This window comes from Hermetia illucens, chromosome 6 (genome assembly GCF_905115235.1).
Source record: "Hermetia illucens chromosome 6, iHerIll2.2.curated.20191125, whole genome shotgun sequence".
Taxonomy (NCBI): Eukaryota; Metazoa; Arthropoda; class Insecta; order Diptera; family Stratiomyidae; genus Hermetia; species Hermetia illucens.
In genome coordinates this window covers 78308532-78328440 of record NC_051854.1, presented here as the reverse complement: position 1 = coordinate 78328440, position 19909 = coordinate 78308532, and the positions used below count along the sequence as shown (strand labels likewise).

Here is a 19909-nt window from a genome sequence, read left to right as displayed (position 1 = left end):
AAACGAGCTTAATTCGTGATCACTACTATCGGGGGAGGGTCTGAACTTGAAAATGGTTTATAGGTTGGGGGGTCTGACTGCCAGGAAAATTGCTGAAATTTCGAGGAATCTCAGAAAAACTTTAAACCCTTATTGCGTTCTATCCAGGGATCGTAGCGCGTCTGGTGAGAGCGTTGCACACACTGCAGGTTCGGGACGGCGTCCAATCTTCAGGGCGAAAATAGAAAGAGCTAGGGCGCGACTAGCATAATTCGCATCCTACAAAATAACATGCACCGGAGTATAACCGCTCACCAGTTAAAGGCTAATAAAGTACTAATCAGCGAGCAATACCAGAACAGGGAACCGGCTTCATGGCATCTGGACTTATCAGATTCGGTGTTTATGGATAACGTTTTTTGCGTTTACCTGAAGCCGAATGAGACGATGCCGGAATTTCGGCGTTTCGGCACGGAGGGGCAAATCCTGAATTTAATGGGGCATGTCTCAGCCAGACTCCAGAGAGAAATGGATCTTGGAAATGGCGGCGAAAACCGGGCTCGTAGTTTTAAACACGTCCTAACGGACCTCTCGACAACTGACAACCAATACATCGCGTTCAAAGTGGTTGACGCTACTTGTCGGCGTACACCACCTCACCCCTGCGGAATGTCTAGAGGGTGAACATAGGGAAGTTTGTCGAACCTTTTGGAACAGGCTGAGTCGCGCTGGAGTGCGCTCCGGTGGGGTGGTAGCATTAAACCTAACACTGTCGTTAACTCAGTGATGAACCTCATAACGATAGAGTATGAGGCTTCCATACGCGGAAGGGACCCCAACCGTGGCAAGCCTTTTATGCGCTGACGGACGGCAGAAACCTGCCAAACTACGGAGAGAGTGTCATAAGTTCTGCCGTTTGGCACAACGTGTACAAACCCGCGAAGAGGCGCGAAGATCAGCGAAAAGGAGACTCCGCAGTGTGATAATGAAAAGCAAAGCTCCCAGCTGGCAGAACCTAGTCAACGAAGTGAATGAGTACCCATAGGAACTTAGCTATAAACTTGTGAAAATTGGAAAATTGGTGTTCTGCGGAATCCTTGCGTACTAAGTATCGAAGTAGCAGTTCTCACTATGGAAAACAACAAGGCACCAGGTCCTGATGGTATCCCAGCGGAAGTTTACAAAATGATGTTCCGCCAACGGCCAGACATGCTGCTCGAAGCATCCAACGCTTGCCTAGCAAATCGCATGTTAATCAGCAAACCAGAAGGACGCCCGGAGTTGCCGTCTGTATATCGACCGCTGTGTATGCTTTACATAGCGGGGAAAGTGCTCGAAAAGTTCATCAGGAATAGAGTCGCTGAAGCCATCCGCGCTGCTGGAGATTGTGGATGCGGTTCATCCAGCCGGGGCACATTGCCACCGATCTCGAAGGATAGTTCTCGTTATAACGGTTGATGTCAAAAAAATGTCAAAAATGCCTTCAATTCCGTAAAATGGACAGATGTGTTGAGCACATTAGAAAGCACATTACACGTGTTAAGCCAACTTTTGCGGATATTGCAGGATTATATGAAAGACTGCTCCCTGCCAAAGGGGGATGGAGATCATGTCGGGAGTAGCACAGGGATTCATCCTAGGGCCGGACCTCTAAGACGCTTGCTACGATAGTCTGCTAAGACCCGACGTGCGACAGGAGCCGCGCCTGGTTGGTTATGCACGACGTTGTGCTGGACGCATAGTTAAACAAGCAGACTTGGCATATTGATGCGACGGGTAAGCGGATGGACGGTTGGAAGAAACCGAAGTAGTTCTTCTTGACCAGAAAGAGAATCCCGACCCTGCGTCCCATATGGATCGACAAGTTAACTACAGAGTGAAAACCAGCGATTAACTACCTTGGTTTAATGCACGACTCGAAAATGAGCTTCTTCAAGCAAAACAGAGCAGCAGCGGACAGGGCTGCAACTGGAGTCTCGGTCTTGAGTCGGCCAATAGCGAATATTGGAGCCCTGTATCTTCCAGGAGACGTCTTCTTATGGGGGCAACGCAGTCCGCCCTGCTGCTCCCTTATCGAGGAGATGCATCGTAAACGCTTTGCTCAATTGTGGAGACATCCTTCCCTCTTACCTCGTTTCGATTTGACTCTGCTTGGGAATCCAAGCGGCCAAAACGATTGATACGCCTAAACGTTTCACTTTAATCCAAACTATGGTGGCTTCCCCCTTACTTCCCGACCTCTTTCGAAGTAACTTGCGACCGACTTTAATAAAATTCAATTGTCTTTTCCCCAAAAAATAATGACCCCCATTTAACTCTTGAAAAAGTCAATTTAGTTCGCTAACTAGGCTTCTCCATGACCTACTTCATCAGCTAATTTCAGCATATCATTGATGGCTAACAGATGTACCTCCCGAGAATTCTATTCATCATCCACAAATCTGCAATCACTTGTCCTTTAAGAATACGTAAATAGATACCCTAAATATACTCTCCTAATCGAGAATAAAAACTAACCCTCACTTTCTGTACAAATGATAATTAATCAATCCCTCATCAAAAATACTCACATGACGTAAAATATGATTTCGTAAGCAAACTTTGGCGCGCAAATGACAACGCTTCTCTTGTAATCACAATGCGATTACGTCTGCACGTTTTATAATTCCGTGCAGACAAGGACCTCTTCATTCATGCCATCCTAATAGAATTGAAGCGCGAAGTAGCTTGAACGAATTACTAAGTGAAGGAGATTTCATGGGGATGAATGATAAGCTTACTCTCAAGGGACGAAACATCTTGCCGAAAAGCTTCACAACACTTTATTATCCTTGTAGATAGGATGGCGACTGAACCGCAGACAATATCACGATAATAACTCAATGCGGTTGATAAGATGATGCAGGATGGAGTTGCTTAACGGAGATTACGTTGGAAAGTGCACGTCAGGTTGTGTTGAGTGGAAACTAAAGCAGTATGGGAGTAGTATGAATATGCGAAGTATTATTGGAGATCTAAAATATCTAAGATAGTTAAACGTTTAGTTGGTTTGACTAGTTAAAAAAAAATAGAGATTTATGTTCATCCCATCTAAACTAAAATTCAAGCTCAACTTGTTAGAACCCACTAAATCCTCGCCATTGTTCTACCTTAAACTAAACACCACGAACAGAAAAAAGGCTCTAAAAAAGCATCACAATCGTTACAAATATAGCACGCACAATGTCCAGAATATAAGTGTACTTAATTTAACTCAACTTCAAAAAAATTCATGGTTACATTTGTAGATACACACTCACTTCTTCACGGCGTTGGCCATTTAAGGTCTGGAAGTATCGTGCAGCAAGCAGATTCCCTTTGTCAACATGCCTTTCCCCCTCCTTTTATACTGAATCGTACTTCTCAATGTTTTAAGGGTCTCACAGTATCTTGCCATGTTTATTGCGTTGCGGCTTTGAGAGCTCCGGTACACGTACTTTCTTGACTTGCCTACTTGAAAGCAGATGAGGCTGCAAATATGTACGTACTCTAAACTTCTATTGAGGCTGGTAGGTTTTCGACCTTACATAATCTGCTTCTTAAACTTTCCATTAATGGCTTCTACCCGCCATATATCTCGTCGTTGTCGTCAAGGGCTCTACAACCATTTTGAGGCCTTGGCCTGCAGGATATCCTTCCTTCAACCATCTTGATTCATCGATTGCATCCTCCAACAGTTGCGCTAACTTCGTCTTTCTGTTCTCCCGTCGAATACCCTTTTAGGTATTAGAATGTCGCCCATTGTAGTTTCCGAAGCTTGAATAATTTAGAGGCTTCAGTGTCGTCAAAATTTGGTAAAACTCATGGTTGTCCTCTCCTATTATTGTCCTCAATATCCTCCTCTCGAAAGTATTGGTTAGTTTTACTGAAGTTTGTGTTAGGGTTCATGTTACAAGTTCGTATCACTACACAGCCACAGAACGGGTCATAGGGAAGAAATACGGACTAAGACCTCATAAGATATATGGGATACAAATTAGCAAAACTGTAGTTTTGAAAACCAACTCAAGCAGATGCATTTAATAAATTGTCAGTTAGTCCTGTCGAACAGTCAAGCGTATGGATTTTTGAAAATCAAATGGACATGTGAACAATCAGATTCACCACTTTGCGATCAGCTGTAGATTTGGTAGTTGTCTTCTGGATATCCGTAACAAAAGAGGCGATAACATCGGCCGCTCACAGGGTCGTAGAAGTGTGCCCCTCCCCTCCCAAGTTGAACGTCGATCAGTCGAACAGTGATCGGACGGCGGATATCTTGGGTAACCCGCCTGCGAATATCGATGAGCATTAACTTGGTATTAAAAATGCTATTTTACCGCCGGTCACGTCCCGAAGGTTTGGTATAGGATCCGGTTGACTACGAAATCGTGGAAATGTATTGATTTACCGCTGCGAGTGATTGCGGGTGTGACACACTCAAACTCCGATACCGTGCGAAGTCCCGGGAAGTCGAAGATAATATTCGCATCATGACAGAACCTGCATGAGGTCCTGTGACGGTCGTTAACGGTTGACTTCTCATCCTCGATGACAGGCAATTGAAGATGTGGAAGCAACATTTCACCACTGTTTTAACGGTGTCACATTCTGCAAAGTTCCACCTCATGCGAATGAAATGGGTAGTCATCGTAACATACGAAACTCTAAGCAGAAGAGAAATCGTTTCGGCCGTCACTCTAACGGAGCAAAGTCACTGGACTTGACGGTCTCCCCGCAGAATTATTTTCCGCTGCGCCTACAGTTTCTGCAGATCTCTGCTTCCACTCGTACGAAAATCTGAGTAATCTGACACCTTCCCAGAGAGTAGAAGAAGAGGATGATAGTCAAGATCCGAAAGAAGGGCACCCGTTGTGAGTGTAAAAATTGGAGGGGACTCTGAGTGCTCTCTGCCGTCGCAGAAACATTAGTAAAAATAATCCTGAACCCATCAAAGAACATCTTAAAAGCTTAATCAACACATTTCCGCTGATTTCCGCTTCGGATCCTCCTGCATTAACCATATCAACACCCTACGGATCATTTTAGAACAGTACGCTGAGTTTAGATATGCACTTTACCTATTCTTCATCAATTTCGAGAAGACTTTGGACAGCATGAATATTTGGCGTACTGTACCCAGGATGGGCATTCCTCAGAAATGAATAGTTATTATCGGAGCGGCATATGATGGCGCAAAATGTAATGAAATACATCGAAGTGAAATCTCATACGAATTGGAGGTGCAAAGCGGAGTCTGCCAAGGCTGCATCTTGTCACCGATATTATTTCTTCTTGTTCTTGTTGAAATGACTCTGACTTTGGAAACAGTACTTGTCTCTCTTTCCAAATCCAGAATCATTCAGCTGAAAATCTGCATCTCCCTATCTGCATTAATGGGAAGAGCATCGAAGGCGTTGATCAATTTGAATATCTTGGAAGCGTGGCACCGAACTGAATGTTGCACGACGCGTTATCAGCGATAGATCCGCTTTCGATGCCTTGTCTAAAATCTGGAAATGAAGTTATCTCGAAATATTATTAAGTGTGGACTATTCAGTGCTAATGTTCCTCCTGTGTTGCTTTATGGGAGCAGCGCATGGAAAGAACTCCCCACTGTCACTAGAAAGCGTCATTCGGAAGGCAAAAGTGACAATGGATAGGTAACATGCATGCCATTCCCACAACGTGGCCAACGTGTGGGTCACCCCAAGGGCACTTGGCTCAAAACAGTAGAGGAGGAGTGTAGGCGTTTCCGGAAATCCTGGTTGAGTTGAAGCCGTGAACGATGCCGCATAGGTATGGTTGACACGCTATACCCCACAAAGCGGTGAACATCGTCATGCAGCCGCCTTTGTGTACAGATCGTGGTGTTTCTTCTTTTGCTTTGCTTTGACAAGTTTATAGTGGAGTGCTTATAATTTCCAGTGTTATATTTCCTTTTTTGTAGTTCCACATCTGATAGCGGCAGTCAACATGTGGTTTTTACACATAAATTATCAACTTCAGACTTGTTACTGCTTACTTTCTGTTAGTTAGTGTCGCTGGCCCTAATTGGGTAGTTTTTCTTTTCAACAAACAAAAAAGTAAGTCAGCCATTTCTATTCCAAACGTGTTGATTATAAGTGGAAGCCGCTGTTTTGGACCATCAGATTAGCTGATCTCACATACCAGTCATATCAAATTCCTTGGCAGAACGATAACAAGCTCCCTCACTATTAAACTTCATTTTGACGATATCTTTACAAATGCATCAGCCAACCAACCAACGTTCTGCGAACAGTATCCAATATTAAAAGTGGACTCCATCCCAACAAAAGCTTAATGCTTTATAGGAGCTTAATCAAATCCAGGCAAGAATATGCTGCAGCTTCCACTATCAACAGCTAGCTCCACAGGCAGCGCTGTTGCCTTTAAAGTTAAAAATCGATTCAATGTCTATCTGTCCGTCTGTGTATCTGTCACCCCCAATTGACCCGAAAACGGCTAAACCGATTGTCACGAAATTTGGCGGAAAGTATGGTCTGTGAATTCCTTTCTCTTCTTCCTCCATTAACATGTGGCGCCATTTTGTGTTTAGTTTCAAGGGGGCTCTCTATACATGCAAAAGGGGGGCAGTGTAAAATTTTTTCACAGAATATGGTCATGCTGGATATCAAATGAAAGAGCTATTACTTTTCGAAAATGGTCTTATTTCTGATATTGGTTGAAACATAGGGGAATGAGGTCTTAAAATGTGGGAACTAAAAAGTGAAACAGGTCTCGTTCTCAGAACTCCTCCAACCGGAAAATCAAAAAAAGAATCGCAATGCTACATCTATAATCTAAGCCTCAAAATACATCCCATTTGGATATCTGCTCAAATAAAGTCACTAATAGTATGTTACTATATTTTAGAAATCAACCTAGAAACCCCCTTAAGTTCATCCTAGAAGTACAAAATTGGCATAAATATAACTGATAAAACAAAACGTCATTCTGAAAAGTTTGAAGTAAATCCATCTATTATTAACAAAGTTATAGTGTATGTGTCTTCATCAAATGAAATGGACTCGTATGAGCGACGGGTCACAAAGGAACATCTTACTTTTCCTTTTTTAACCTTTTTTAATTATTTAGCAATTTGTCGGTATCAGTATCATTTATTAGAGACAGACATACATACATATATTTGCATATGAATTAAAATTTGCGGGTAGTATCTTATTAAGATGAATAGAAGTCAATACCAATGGTATTCAATTTACGCACATATGTATAACTCAGGAGGACTAAGGAGGAAATATTGAGATGCTTTTGATTCATTGCTTTCATATTTGTATGCGTCAGTGTGAGGTACAGGCAATGTTTGTTTGTTTGGGATGAGCACAATTTCTATCTTTAATATGTAAATATATCTTAAAGTTTGGAAACAAATGTTTTGAAATCTTAATTGTTAGTTAGTTCTTCACAAAATAACTGCATAAACTTTCTACCTGAAGCTCCAGATTCCGATATTCCGACTTGTTTCTATATTTGGAAAACGTTTACTTTTCAATCCTCGTTGCGACGAAACCCACACTGTAGTCAGACCAATTTGCTGTCTTCTGAGCCCTTCGGGCACAACTAATAGTGGGACGTCAGAGATGCTACCGACTCTATTTCTAGAGCAATATGGGCCATACTATTGCTTGTAGAAGCAGGTAATATTGCGTGAGTTTGTGTTTATATCGCCCTTTGGAAAATCTTGTAGCACCTGTTCAGCCTGCTCGGAAAGGTTTCGACACCAATGTGTTTGCAACAGCTTAACTGTTATACGATAAAGATACTATTTTGATAAATAAACGTTTGGCCGTCTGGCCAATAACGAAAGTGTGTTCCTGGCAACGTAGCCTGAGTGCCTGGCACTAGTCCTGTTGGTTTCATCGTGGGTGGTATCAGGAAATCGTATTAGTCACATACTTTTCAATCTCCGTGAAGCTTCGATCCCCACTGCTGAGTTAGCCGCCATCAATTATCAACCCGTGCAATCGAGATCTCCACGAACTCCAACCAAGCCTTGGTTCTCCACGGTAGAGCTTAAATCAGAGACCATCAAATTAGTTAACCGCCTTGTCACCAACCACACCCTCAACAATGTCTTCGTGGCAAGGATAGGGACCTCAACCACTGACAACTGCGATCAAACTCCAGCAATTTCGCCCACGGCAATCCCTCTTCAAAGAACTGAAATATCTGGCTAACCTTTCTAATGGCATGAAACATGAGAATATAATTAAGCAGGCATCTTTCATTGAAGGCTCAAATGTTGATATCTAACAGCACACAGCATACATCAGTTTATTGAATCATACCCTGGAAACAACTTTTTGGACATAAACGAAACCGAAACAACATCCCCTTCCATCAGCTACTAAATCAATGTGATACCACACCAGGCCGAAATGTAAACACATGATCATAAAATAATACGCACACATAATCTAATAGCAGTCACACCAACCAAAATCAAACTTATCAACATCGCTGACGTTATTGGCACAGTCTACCAACTGGCTTCACGGGGCCGTTCTACGTGACCAGGGAAATCACCCCCATTGTCTTCGACTTCATTTCATCGATCCACTCTTTGTCTGAATTTAGCCCACTCAGAGGATCGAAAAACCGATCCTTCAAGTTAAGTGGAGATAGCCCACAATGTCCAATGTCACGAGGCAGGCTCATCCGCTCCACAGTTTGGATCATGCATTCGGAATTCAGATATGGTAGTCCATATCCGTCACTGGGCATTTCCATGCAGAATTCGTAGGTACTTGTAGAAGTCTATCTCGGTCATAGCTTCGATGTGGAGGTCACCAATGCTATGTCCGGCATGCGGCTCATGATGACCTTTATGGATGGCTTGGATTCGACACTTGTCTAATCAAAATTCCATTCGAATATGACGGCTAAACATGTCCACTATTCGCGACAGACTTCTAAGGGGGTCAGTACCAGCACACAACTTGATGTCATCTAAGTACATCAAGTATATCAACTCGCACTTAGCACGTAGGCCATATTTTATTCCAAAACCATGCCCGATCCCCCCTGAAAAATGCCCCTTCGTATATGGATAGGTTCTGAGGTATTAGTACCCTCAGATGAACGTACTGATAGGATGTTTCGAATCATTCCGAACCAGATGAAGGATATCGATTAGCCAAGTGAATGGGACGCTGTCAAAAGCCTTGGCATAATCGATATAGCAAGAAAAGAGGTTTCTTCGGCCTCCAATTGCGCTTCCTACAAATACCGAGTCGAGAATGAATTGACTGTTATTGGTCTCGAGGTGCGCATTGACCCTTCCACTAATAATGGGCGTTGTGAGTTGTAGAGGGTTGGTAAGCAAGTAATCGGTCTTGTGTCGGCGGATTCTGTACCGTGTCCTTCTTAGAGATAAGGTAGGACCCCGGAGTAAGGAAAGTGTAAATTTTTCCGGCAGGTTCATGACCTGATTTATGTTGTATGCCAACTGAACATGTATACTGGTGAACTTTTTGTACCAGAATTTCTGCATCCGATCCAGACATTGATCCCTCCAGTTTTTCGAACTATTTATGGATCACAGAACATCTTCTTCGGTAACATCCGCAAAGTTCATGCCAGGCATATGGCTTCGACGATAATTCACCCCAATATCCTTTCGCTTCCGTCACGGAAAACTGCACTGTCTGGACGCTCTTTTAGTATTCGTTGAGTGATCTGAAAAAGTTCCGCTGGTTCCTCGCGTATATTGCACTCTGGACACGTCTGAAGTGACTTTCCCATACCGCCATAACCGACTGCGTACGACAGACTTTCAATTACGGGTATCTCACTGGAGGTAGCATAGTTCCTGTAAACCCTCTGCACTTCATTCTTCACTCATCTGCTGGCATCGCCACTCAAACCAATACCGCGAGAGCGAATCTTCTGACCGTGCAATCTGACAGCTGAAACTGCACCACAATACACAAGTGATTGTAGTTGCAGCAGCGACATATCAGCAGACAGCCGAGATGCAATATCATATACAATATCACATATATATATGATTTGAAATAGAATTCTCGGATTGGCTGCAAATGCAAAGAGCCTGGGAATACCTGGTCTATAAAAATATCCATTTCTGAAAATTCTATACACGCTCTTTGGAATTCGTCCCGAACCTCAGCGGAAACTTCAACTAGACGGTGGAGAAGAGTGCTTCGGCGAGTACTGAAACAGTTGCCTGCACTGCGGTGAGGTGTTCTTGATGCCGCCGCCTCTCCCCCCATCGACTCTTGGTCACCAGTTTCCGCGATGTCCTCAAGTTGAATACGCTCCCTGATGATGGCCGGGATTGTGTCGCTGCGATTTATAAAGCACGAATTGCGGGAAACGCTCGGCGAATCTCTAGTGCAATAAGGTCCGGTAAGATTTTCTGCATGCCCCGCCGTTATTTCGTAGTAGGAACGGATGATGACGAGGTTCATTTCCTCAGTCCATTTCATCCGCTGCTTACGAGAACCTGCTGAAGTGGCCACGACAGGTTGTGACGAAACAGCAACAGCAAGCGGAGCAATGGTCCTGAGCATCGTGGCCCCTAGATGTTGAACCGCGCCACGATTAGCAGTTTCGACGCCGTATTCTCCATTACGGAAGCCCGCTCCAGTTACCAAATCAGATGACTCCCGCCGGTTATCCGTACTGGACCTCGAATTTTCCCTTCCCCTCATTTTCAGGTTTGCATTTTACCCCTAACTTCCAGGTGTGGTGGTAGCTTCCTCAGTGAGTAATCTACAAAGTTCCTGCACTTTTCTCACATACCCCTGAGACGCTGCAGTGGCATACAGCCATTCAGATTGAAGCTACCTATTCAACCTCCTTTCACAACCGGACTTGGGATCGGCTACGGCGGTATTATCATTGTTATTGGTTTTATATGTCCCAACTCCAACCAGAGAACGGTAAGCACTTAGAATCAAAAATAATTTTTTCGAGACTATTTCCGACATAAATAGCTCACTTTGGAAAATAGAACTGTTTCCATATTATTTAGACCCTTTCGAGGATTTCGAATTTTGTTAACCATCAGCATTACTGCAGTCCGGTTGCAGTTGTCATGTCTTATACCCATTCATCAATACAATAAAGTTGGGTCAAAATTGGACAAGGGTCAAATTCAACCTCGCTTTGTTTTTCAGTTGCAACGTTCACCATTCCGAGTGGATTTTTGAGGCCAAGTGAAATTCTCAGATTTTTGATTAGATATCATAACCTTCAAGGGGTACACCATTGTTCCTAATTGATTAAATGTATGCTTCCAGGCCTTCCTTGGATCCACTGCGATCATCACTTGTTTGAGCGTTTTATTAGAAATATGATATTTCATTCTTATTTATTTACCTCTTACGAATTACAATTCAACTTGAATAGAAATTCCCCAAAAAAAAAAAAAAAACAACATGTTTTCAATTAAGGGATGATTCAAGCGAAACACGCTGAGGACTACCAAGGAGCAGACTTTCGGCCATCATAAATAATCTCAGGATTTAAATCATACCACATCCTCCTTAGCGTAGACAACGAAAACTAACTGCCGTAACTTAAAGTAATTATGATGTATCCTACCCTAATTTCAGTTTACCATCGTGAATTTCTAAAATCTCCCCCGGACAGCAACCATTTGCTAACCAGCATTCCACAATCAATTATTAAAATTTCGTGCAAGTTTCCAGTTTGTCAACCACTAAATCTCCACCCCAGGAAATTCACCACACGAAATCTATCTTCTTTCTTTCACAAGTAATTGATGGAAGTCATCAATAATGCAAACTATGTAAAGCATTCTGATGACAGTGGCCCATCGAACCACCTAGGAGGTTAGTGACCGCCAAAGGAGTCAAACTCGACGTAATCTAGTGCACGTCAAATATGTACCGACAACATATGGACTGGTCGGAAATTAAAAATAAATACGACATCACACTACACATCAAATCCTTTCACTCCAGGACTCTTACAATTTGGTTCCTTACCCGATTTCCCAAGCCAGCGCTCCTATTTTTGCCTGGCTTTTAACGGTTCTCAATGGGAATTCATCCCATGCCCAAGGATAGAATCGGGAGCTAGGTTATCCCTCGTCATGTTGATATTTGCCAAATTGCTGTTAGCCCACCCCAGGACTACAACAAGCTTTTATCGCCATCCCGGGAAGATGATATCTCACTCAGAATACATTGTCTCATCCTCGTAGAAAGTTACTGCGGCCAAGGATAACATCGGAGAATACCAAATGATAAGGAAAAATCCTAATGCAAAATGCATTTATAGTTTTGATGTTCGTGGATATATGATAGTCTCCTTTCTCGCTTCATATTTAGTCACGTTAGGGTGGAATGACTGCTTGGGGTCTTGAACGTAAAGTTCTAATCGATGGGGCTGTAATTCAACCCATAAAATTCAGGATAATGTCTTAGGATTTCTCTTTGTTTTTACTGTTCGGAAAATTTTTTACAATCTCAAAGGAACCTTTTTTTCAAAGGCGGATATCCACAGGGTGCCATGCGTGCTTCATACACTGCGACGATTCTTTTTCTCAGCTGACGGGGCGAGCTGTGGAAGCTAGCAGTAACAGACCAAAGGACCAAATTACAAATCGAAATAAAGTAGGTCTCCATAGCTGATTACCCCGACAGAACTTCTAGAAATTTAAAGCCTTATTTTGCATAATTTTGACATGATTCTTTCCTTATTCGACGTTTTTGTTACGCCCCAAGAAGCACACCCTCCCTGTCGATATAGTGAAACTGGTTCTACTCTAGATTTCTGAACGTTAGGAACAGATGAGAGAGTCGTATCTGGGAAGGAATAAATCTAGACAATGTAACATTTGAGCATTGTAAAAAAGAAATAACTCAAAGAAATTCACTCCATTTAAGGAGGCTACAATTTGCCATAATTGAAAACAAATTGATTCATTAAATTAAAAGAAACGCCGAAACGAGCATATTGAAAGCCAGAGGAAAATCGTTGTTCACAAGTGACGAAAAACACTTTCCCAGGGAGGATAAAAAGGCAGTCATTTCACCTTGGGCAATTGACCGATTTTTTTCCCCTGGAGTATGATTTAGAAACAATCAAAGCAGATATATATAAGGAAGTTATTCCCTTTTTTACGGTCAATTGAAAGCCGATCCGGGCATCATCGTAAAGCTTAAGGAAACCAATTACCGTGGACTGTTAAAATAAGGCTGTTGATGTGCTTACCGAAATAGGGGCCGGATATTATGGCCAGTAATATGGCTGTGATGAATCTACAAGCGTTATCGTAGATACATCGGTTATATACAGATAAAGTAATTCTAGAAATGGGCACAATGAGGAGACATATATCTATAAATAATTTACGAGGATGTATTGTTGGTCCTGCACCTGTCTAGTTTTGAGGTCAGTTTTGAAGTGAAGTTAAGGGGTTGGAAAAAACAAATTTGAAATCAAACAATAGTCTTTCCTAAACTCCACCATTTTATAATATTTTTAGATAAGGGAGCAGGATAATTTACTCCATACTATATCTACTACTCATATCACAATAGTATTATTTACAAAAAGGAGGAAATTGAATGGTGTTTGCCTTCCAGTGATGAGGGGTGCTGCAAAGAACTGTGTGTCTGGGTATTACCGGTGCCATGAGCACCACATACGGTGCAGCTCTGAATCATCATCATCATCATCAACGGCACAACAACCAGTATCCGGTCTAGGCCAGCCTTAGTAAGGAACTCCAGACACCCCGGTCTTGCGCCGAGGTCCACCAATTCGATTTCCCTAAAAGCTGTCTGTCATTTCAGGCAGGGTCTGCCTTAGCTCCTTTTTCTACCATAGATATTTCCTTTATAGACTTTTCGGGCAGGATCATGCTCACGCACACGGATTAAGTGACGACAATTTTTTCTTCTTAGGTTCGGTTGGCTGTCAACAACCGTGCACGGATTTCATCGTCATAGCTGTTATCGGTTATGATTTTCGGTCCTAGATAGGAGAAATTATCAACGGTCTCAAAGTTGTAGTCTCCTATCTTTATTCTTCTCGTTTCACCAGTGCGGTTTGATGTTGTTGGTTGGTTGGTTTTCGGTGCTGAAGTTTCCACTATATATTTTGTCTTGCCTTCATTGATTTGCAGCCCAATATCTTGCGCCACCGGCTCGATCCGGACGGCGGGCTAGCAAGGTAGAGGAGAATATCTTATAGATGGTACTCAGCAACGTTATACCTCAATAATTGCTGCACTGTGTGATATCTTCCTATGAGACAGATAATGCCTCTTTGCCAATCGTCAGGTATTGATGCGCTGTCCCATACCTTCAACACAAGTTGATGAAACACTTGGTGTAATTGGTCACCTCCATACTTAACCAATTCGGCTGTAATTTTATCGGCTCCTGGTAGCTTATGATTTTTAAGCCGATGAGCCGATGCACGGATTGCTTCTTCTATACTTGTTGGCGGCAGTATTTGTCCGTCGTCTTCAGCTGGTGGGACCTCTTACTCGTCGATGTTCTGGTTGTTCAGTAGTTCTTCAAAGTACTCAACCCATCGCCCCAATATGCCCATTCTGTCGGAAATTAGATTTCCCTCTTTGTCTCGGCAGGATGAAAATTGAGGTGTGTAAGACTTCATGCTGCTGACTTGGTGGTAAAACTTCTGCCTTCCATGCCTGATGTGCTGCTCCCTATACTTATCGAGTTCACAGACCTGTTCCTTCGCTCAGGCTTCCTTTTTCCGTCTGTGAAGTCGACGGAGTTCGTGATAAGTCTCCACGCATGCCCGCGTTCTTTGAGCATGCAACATTACTCGGTATGCGGAATTCTTTCGTTCCATTGCTAGCTTACATTCATCGTCAAACCAACCGTTCCGACCCTTTTTGCGGCTGGGACCAAGTATGTTTGTGGCCGTATTTATGATAACGTTCTTCAGGTGGTTGCGTAGATCATTTGTTGATGCTTCATCTCCAGGATCTCTATTGACGCGGTTATTGGGGCATCCATTTCCCTCTCATAGGTGTGGCGGAGGGCTATGTTGTGTATAGCTTCAGTGTTAACTCTCACCTGATTGTCAGAGAATATTCTGGGTGGTGTTGTTATTCGAGCTCGGAACACCATGCCAACGAGATATTGATGCGAGTCTATATTGGCCCCCCTATATATTCTGATATTCATCAAAGCTGAGAGGTGGTGGCGTTCGATCAGCTTGTGGCCAATTTGGTTGAAAGTGGTCCCGTCTGGAATGGGATGGGGGGCACAGAGCATTGGAATTGTCATTGGGAGAAAGGAATCTAGTTTTCGCAATGCCTTCCGATTCTCAGATCCCCATACATCTGTTTGGTAGAAGATATGATGTTATCTTGAAACGAAGAGACAACTGGGACGAACCAGAAGAATGCGTGTCAGGATATACTGACGTCTTCTACACCGATGGCTCAAAAACAGAAAATGAATCTGGAGCAGGAGTTTACCTCTCGAATAAAAACGAAAAGTGGGCTTTTCCTTTGGGACAATACATAACAGTCTTTAAGGCTCAAGTGTATGCGATCTTAAGGGCGGCAATCTGGATGATTGACGAGCAGTTGAAGAGCAGGCGCATCGCAATCTGTAGCGATAATCAAACTGCATTGAGGACATTGTGTAGTACTTTGATCACTTCAAAAATCGTCCAGTAATGTAGAAACCGTTCGAACTCTTAATGCTGCTAGATACACAAAACTTTCCTGTTAGAACCAAACAAACATACTGAAAAGTTTATCCTCAAACACACACACACACACTATATCTCAGTAAAAAAACACAAAATGCTGAAACCAGGGGAAAAAGGGAAAATAAAAATTTCTCCTGGAGGTAAGGGATTCGGTATTGCCATGTGCCGCATGGGTACACTACTTCCTACAGCAGCGAAGTCGCGCCTTATGAGACCATCACACGAGCATCGCTATCATAAGTCCCTCGTCGATAAAACGTTAACCAATTGGCAAATTTATAAAAATGCAAAGCAAAAATAGCAGTCGCTGTCACCCGAGCGGACCATCACAAAAATCTGTACGATAAATTGGGCACTAGGGATGGCGAGAGAGATCTGTATTGATTTGCTAAGATAAGATATGGAACACTTCTGTTGCGTTAATGACAAGGACGGTACTTTGCTTATCAACCATCGAGCCGCAACTGATAGATGACGAGAATACTTCGAGCAGATTTCAATTGAAGAATTTGCTCATCCTCCACTTCCACAATCATTGCCGACATTTGGACCAGTTCCACCAATCGGAGAAAGCCACAGGACCTGACGACACCGCAACGGAGCTCTGGAAAGCGGAGAGCTAGGACCCAATACTGTGGCTCAGTGAATTCTTTAACCGGGTTATTTAGGAAGGAAGAACACCATCTGACTGGCAAGAAAGTACCACTGTTCCAATGTGGAAAAAGAGAGGTAGTCCAGCAGAATGTTCAAATTACCGTCCAATCCGGTTACTTTCCCATACTATCAAGATTTTTGAACGCATTCTTGACAACCCTATTTGCGAAATCGTTGAAATAACCGTGAATCAAGCCGGATTTGTCAAAAACTGCGGAACTACTGACGCAATACACGCTGCGCGGGTACTCATGGAGAAACACCGTGAGAATCATTGCCCTCTTTACATTGTATTTCTGGATCTTAAAGAAAGCGTTTGCCCGTGTATCACACGAATTCATCTGGTATGCTCTACGACAACACTTAGCGCTAGAAGAACTCATGCGCTGGGTTCAATTGCTCTACCACAATCTGAAAAGTAAAGTTCGAGGTGTGGCGGGTATACCAAAACCGCTTCGTGTCTCTATCAGTGTTCATCAAAAAAGGACCCTCTTACCACTGCTCTTTGTTCTGGTTATGGATACTGTCACACACGACATCCAACGACCCGCGCCCTATACACTGCTTTATACAGATGATGTTTACTAAGCGTCTAATAGTAAAAATGATCTCAAGCAACTTGTCCAAAAATGGAATGATCGTCTCATGCAACACGGTCTCGGTTTGGATCTGAATAAAATTGAATTTTTGACGACCGATCCCCATGAAACAGGCGCAATCACTGTCAGTCGCACTGACCTACTCAGAACTGAACGATTTAAATATCTCGGGTGAATGTTATAAGCCAGTGAAGAACTGCCTTATAAAATTGCTTCATGTAGTAGCCCAAACTTGATGAAGAGGCGTATCAACGAAAGTCTTAAATCTAAAATTCACCGCAATGTTCTCCGCCCTGTAGCCTTCTGTGGTTCTGAGTATTAGTTGACTTTAAAAGACTAAGACACTAAATGAACGGCGTCTTGCGATAATGGAGGCGACACGTTTTGATCACATCTGAATTAAGAATATCCGTGTTCGATATGGGGTTGCACCGATCATGGAAAAACTGCGAGAAAGTCGTTTTCGATGGTATGGTCACGTACTTCGTGCTAACGAGAATTCACTCGCCAAGATTGGTCTAAATATCGAAATGGATGATGAGCAACCAAAATAATATAACAACAATTCAATTGGATCTGGGCCTTGAAATGTGTTCCACAACCCCGCTTGTGAACAGGACAAAGGCTGAAGAAAAGAAGAAAGAAGACAGTGAGGAATTTATCTTAAAACAAATCTTTTTTTGCGAAATCCCGACGATCAACGCTTTTCTAGTAAATCATTCTTGAAAATGCTTTGATCGTCAGTAGCAATGACAACTCACTTCAATCCTATTGGTTGCAAAAACGACTCCTATTTCTGCTTGGAAACCAGGTTATTAGTTAGTTATTCTCTACAATCGAGAATATTCTCCATCTCAGTACGTTAAACCACTAAAAGTGGGCTGCTGAGATGTACCAAAAAACATAGGAACATTTTTCAAAGAAAATATCAAAAAGGGTCTCTAACCAAAAAAAGCATCAAATTTTGAGTTACCAAATTACAATTAGACGTTTGTATTAACACTAAATATTTACTGTTTCTCCAAAGAATTCTCAATCAACACAGAAAAATAAATGAAATTCCTTAATCCAATCAAATTGAATTTTCAAATCAAGTCATTTTTCAGCAACTTGATCATAAATTTTTGCACTTTTTTCTATGCATAACACTTTGTCAGCATCACTTCTTTACGAATAAATATGTTTACTACGTCTTGAAGGAAATCAAGGACATTTGCATCAATTTCTCACACGTAGATCCAAACGAGCTACTTACGCCTACTTAATTTCACATAATATATCTTCAGAGCATAAATCACATTTAGAATTCGGAACAGAAAGACTCGAATCTCAGAATAAAACCACTACGTGCTACATCAGAACGGAAGTTAACAAGGAAAAAATGCATTGATTTTCCCAAAGGCCAACTTTCCCGTCACAGACAAACATCTACATAAAAAATGCCGGCGTCTCAGTTCTTTCTTATTCATTTTCGCAATAGCTAGTCTTCGATTTCGCCGACTGAATTTTAAGCATCCCCGAACTATATTCTCACCGGCAGACAGGTAATACATGTCCTCCTTGAGTTGGGAAACATGCTTTCTACCAATCCTGAATCCAGAACAGCTTTCTAAGTCCAAATCTCAATTTCCCAGAGAACGGATTCCATCGAAAACATCTTCATTGTAGTTTTACACGAAGAAATCAGGAGAGCTATGTATGTTGTGTGATTAATGATCTGTCTGTTAATGCCCATTCCGTTGTAATATATTCCACTCAATCCATCGTCATACCACACATGGAGAGACAGAAACGTACAAGAGGAATTTTTATGAACAAAGGTCGAATACCAAAACGACAAACATTCATCCTTCTTCACAAAGGGATATAAAACTTGGATCTACATAGATAAAACTTGACTTTGAAAAATGTCCTTACCAAGAGCTCGGCTATCTACCTCCTTACAATCAACTACACATCTGTAATCTATCCTCCAAATAGTTTCCAATTTGTGGTAATAAAAGCCATTAAAGAGATTGTACCGCCTGCACAACACACATTACCCTAGATCCTGACCACACGCAAATTACTTAAAGTAAAGTATCGATATTGCTCAATGATTCGAGCTAAATACTCCAGATAGTCTTACACGTTCCAACTAGCGGAGCGAAATAATCTAAACAAGGAGCGTCGGTTTCAGAGGTAGAGTAGAAGACCAAAGGATACGTACCCAGACTCATATAGAATGTTAATCCTGATACTAGCAGTACTATCGACACGAGAAGTCCTCCGATTAGGATGCTCCGCTTGAAACTCATTTTGGCGCGAAACACAGCGAAACACGAGCACAGACGTTACTTTATCCAACCTTCCAATCTGAGGAGTGATAAAAGAGCAACACAGCATCACAATATCCTTCCCCAAAAGTCTCACATTCTCACAACACTAAGCCTCAGCTTTGACCACAAAACATCTTGTAAGGCAAACTAACTGAAAGGAGGACACAAAACACCACTTTCTCCACTACCGACCGTTATTCTGTTACACACTTCAAACTTTCACTTTTCTTTTTGTTATCCGTGGTAGACGAGGAGCACTACTAACACCATACTCCACCGACCACCACTATTCACTGTTGTCAAACCGCGAAATCACTTCAAATTCCCACACGTTATTGTCGTAAAAAACAATGCTTTCTTGGTAGGAGCGAAACGACGGAGGATGTGATTTCTCCAGCGTCTGAACCATTCAGGACTATGTTCAGCATCCAACTGAAGCGAAGGATACCTCCAACAAGGCTCTTATAAAGGGAGCTACGTCAGCAACGATGAGCAGTGTTACATGTTACAGAACGCAAGGACAAGGATCAAGCACTGCAAGATGAACACCAAGCAGATAACTTCGCGCTCTGTGCCTGGAGCCCATCTCAAGAAAGACACCAC

The 19909-nt window shown here is 42.4% G+C and overlaps 1 protein-coding gene across 1 annotated transcript in view; it reads right to left on the bottom strand.

The window, feature by feature from the left end:
* The window catches only part of LOC119660387 (relaxin receptor 1), a 93962-nt gene extending 74293 nt beyond the window's left edge, over positions 1-19669 (bottom strand). The window contains exon 1 of the mRNA XM_038068911.1: positions 19198-19669. Coding sequence (XP_037924839.1) covers positions 19198-19285 — 88 coding nt within the window. The 5' untranslated portion in view covers positions 19286-19669. The remainder of the gene's footprint in view (positions 1-19197) is intronic.
* Positions 19670-19909: the final 240 nt, after the last annotated feature.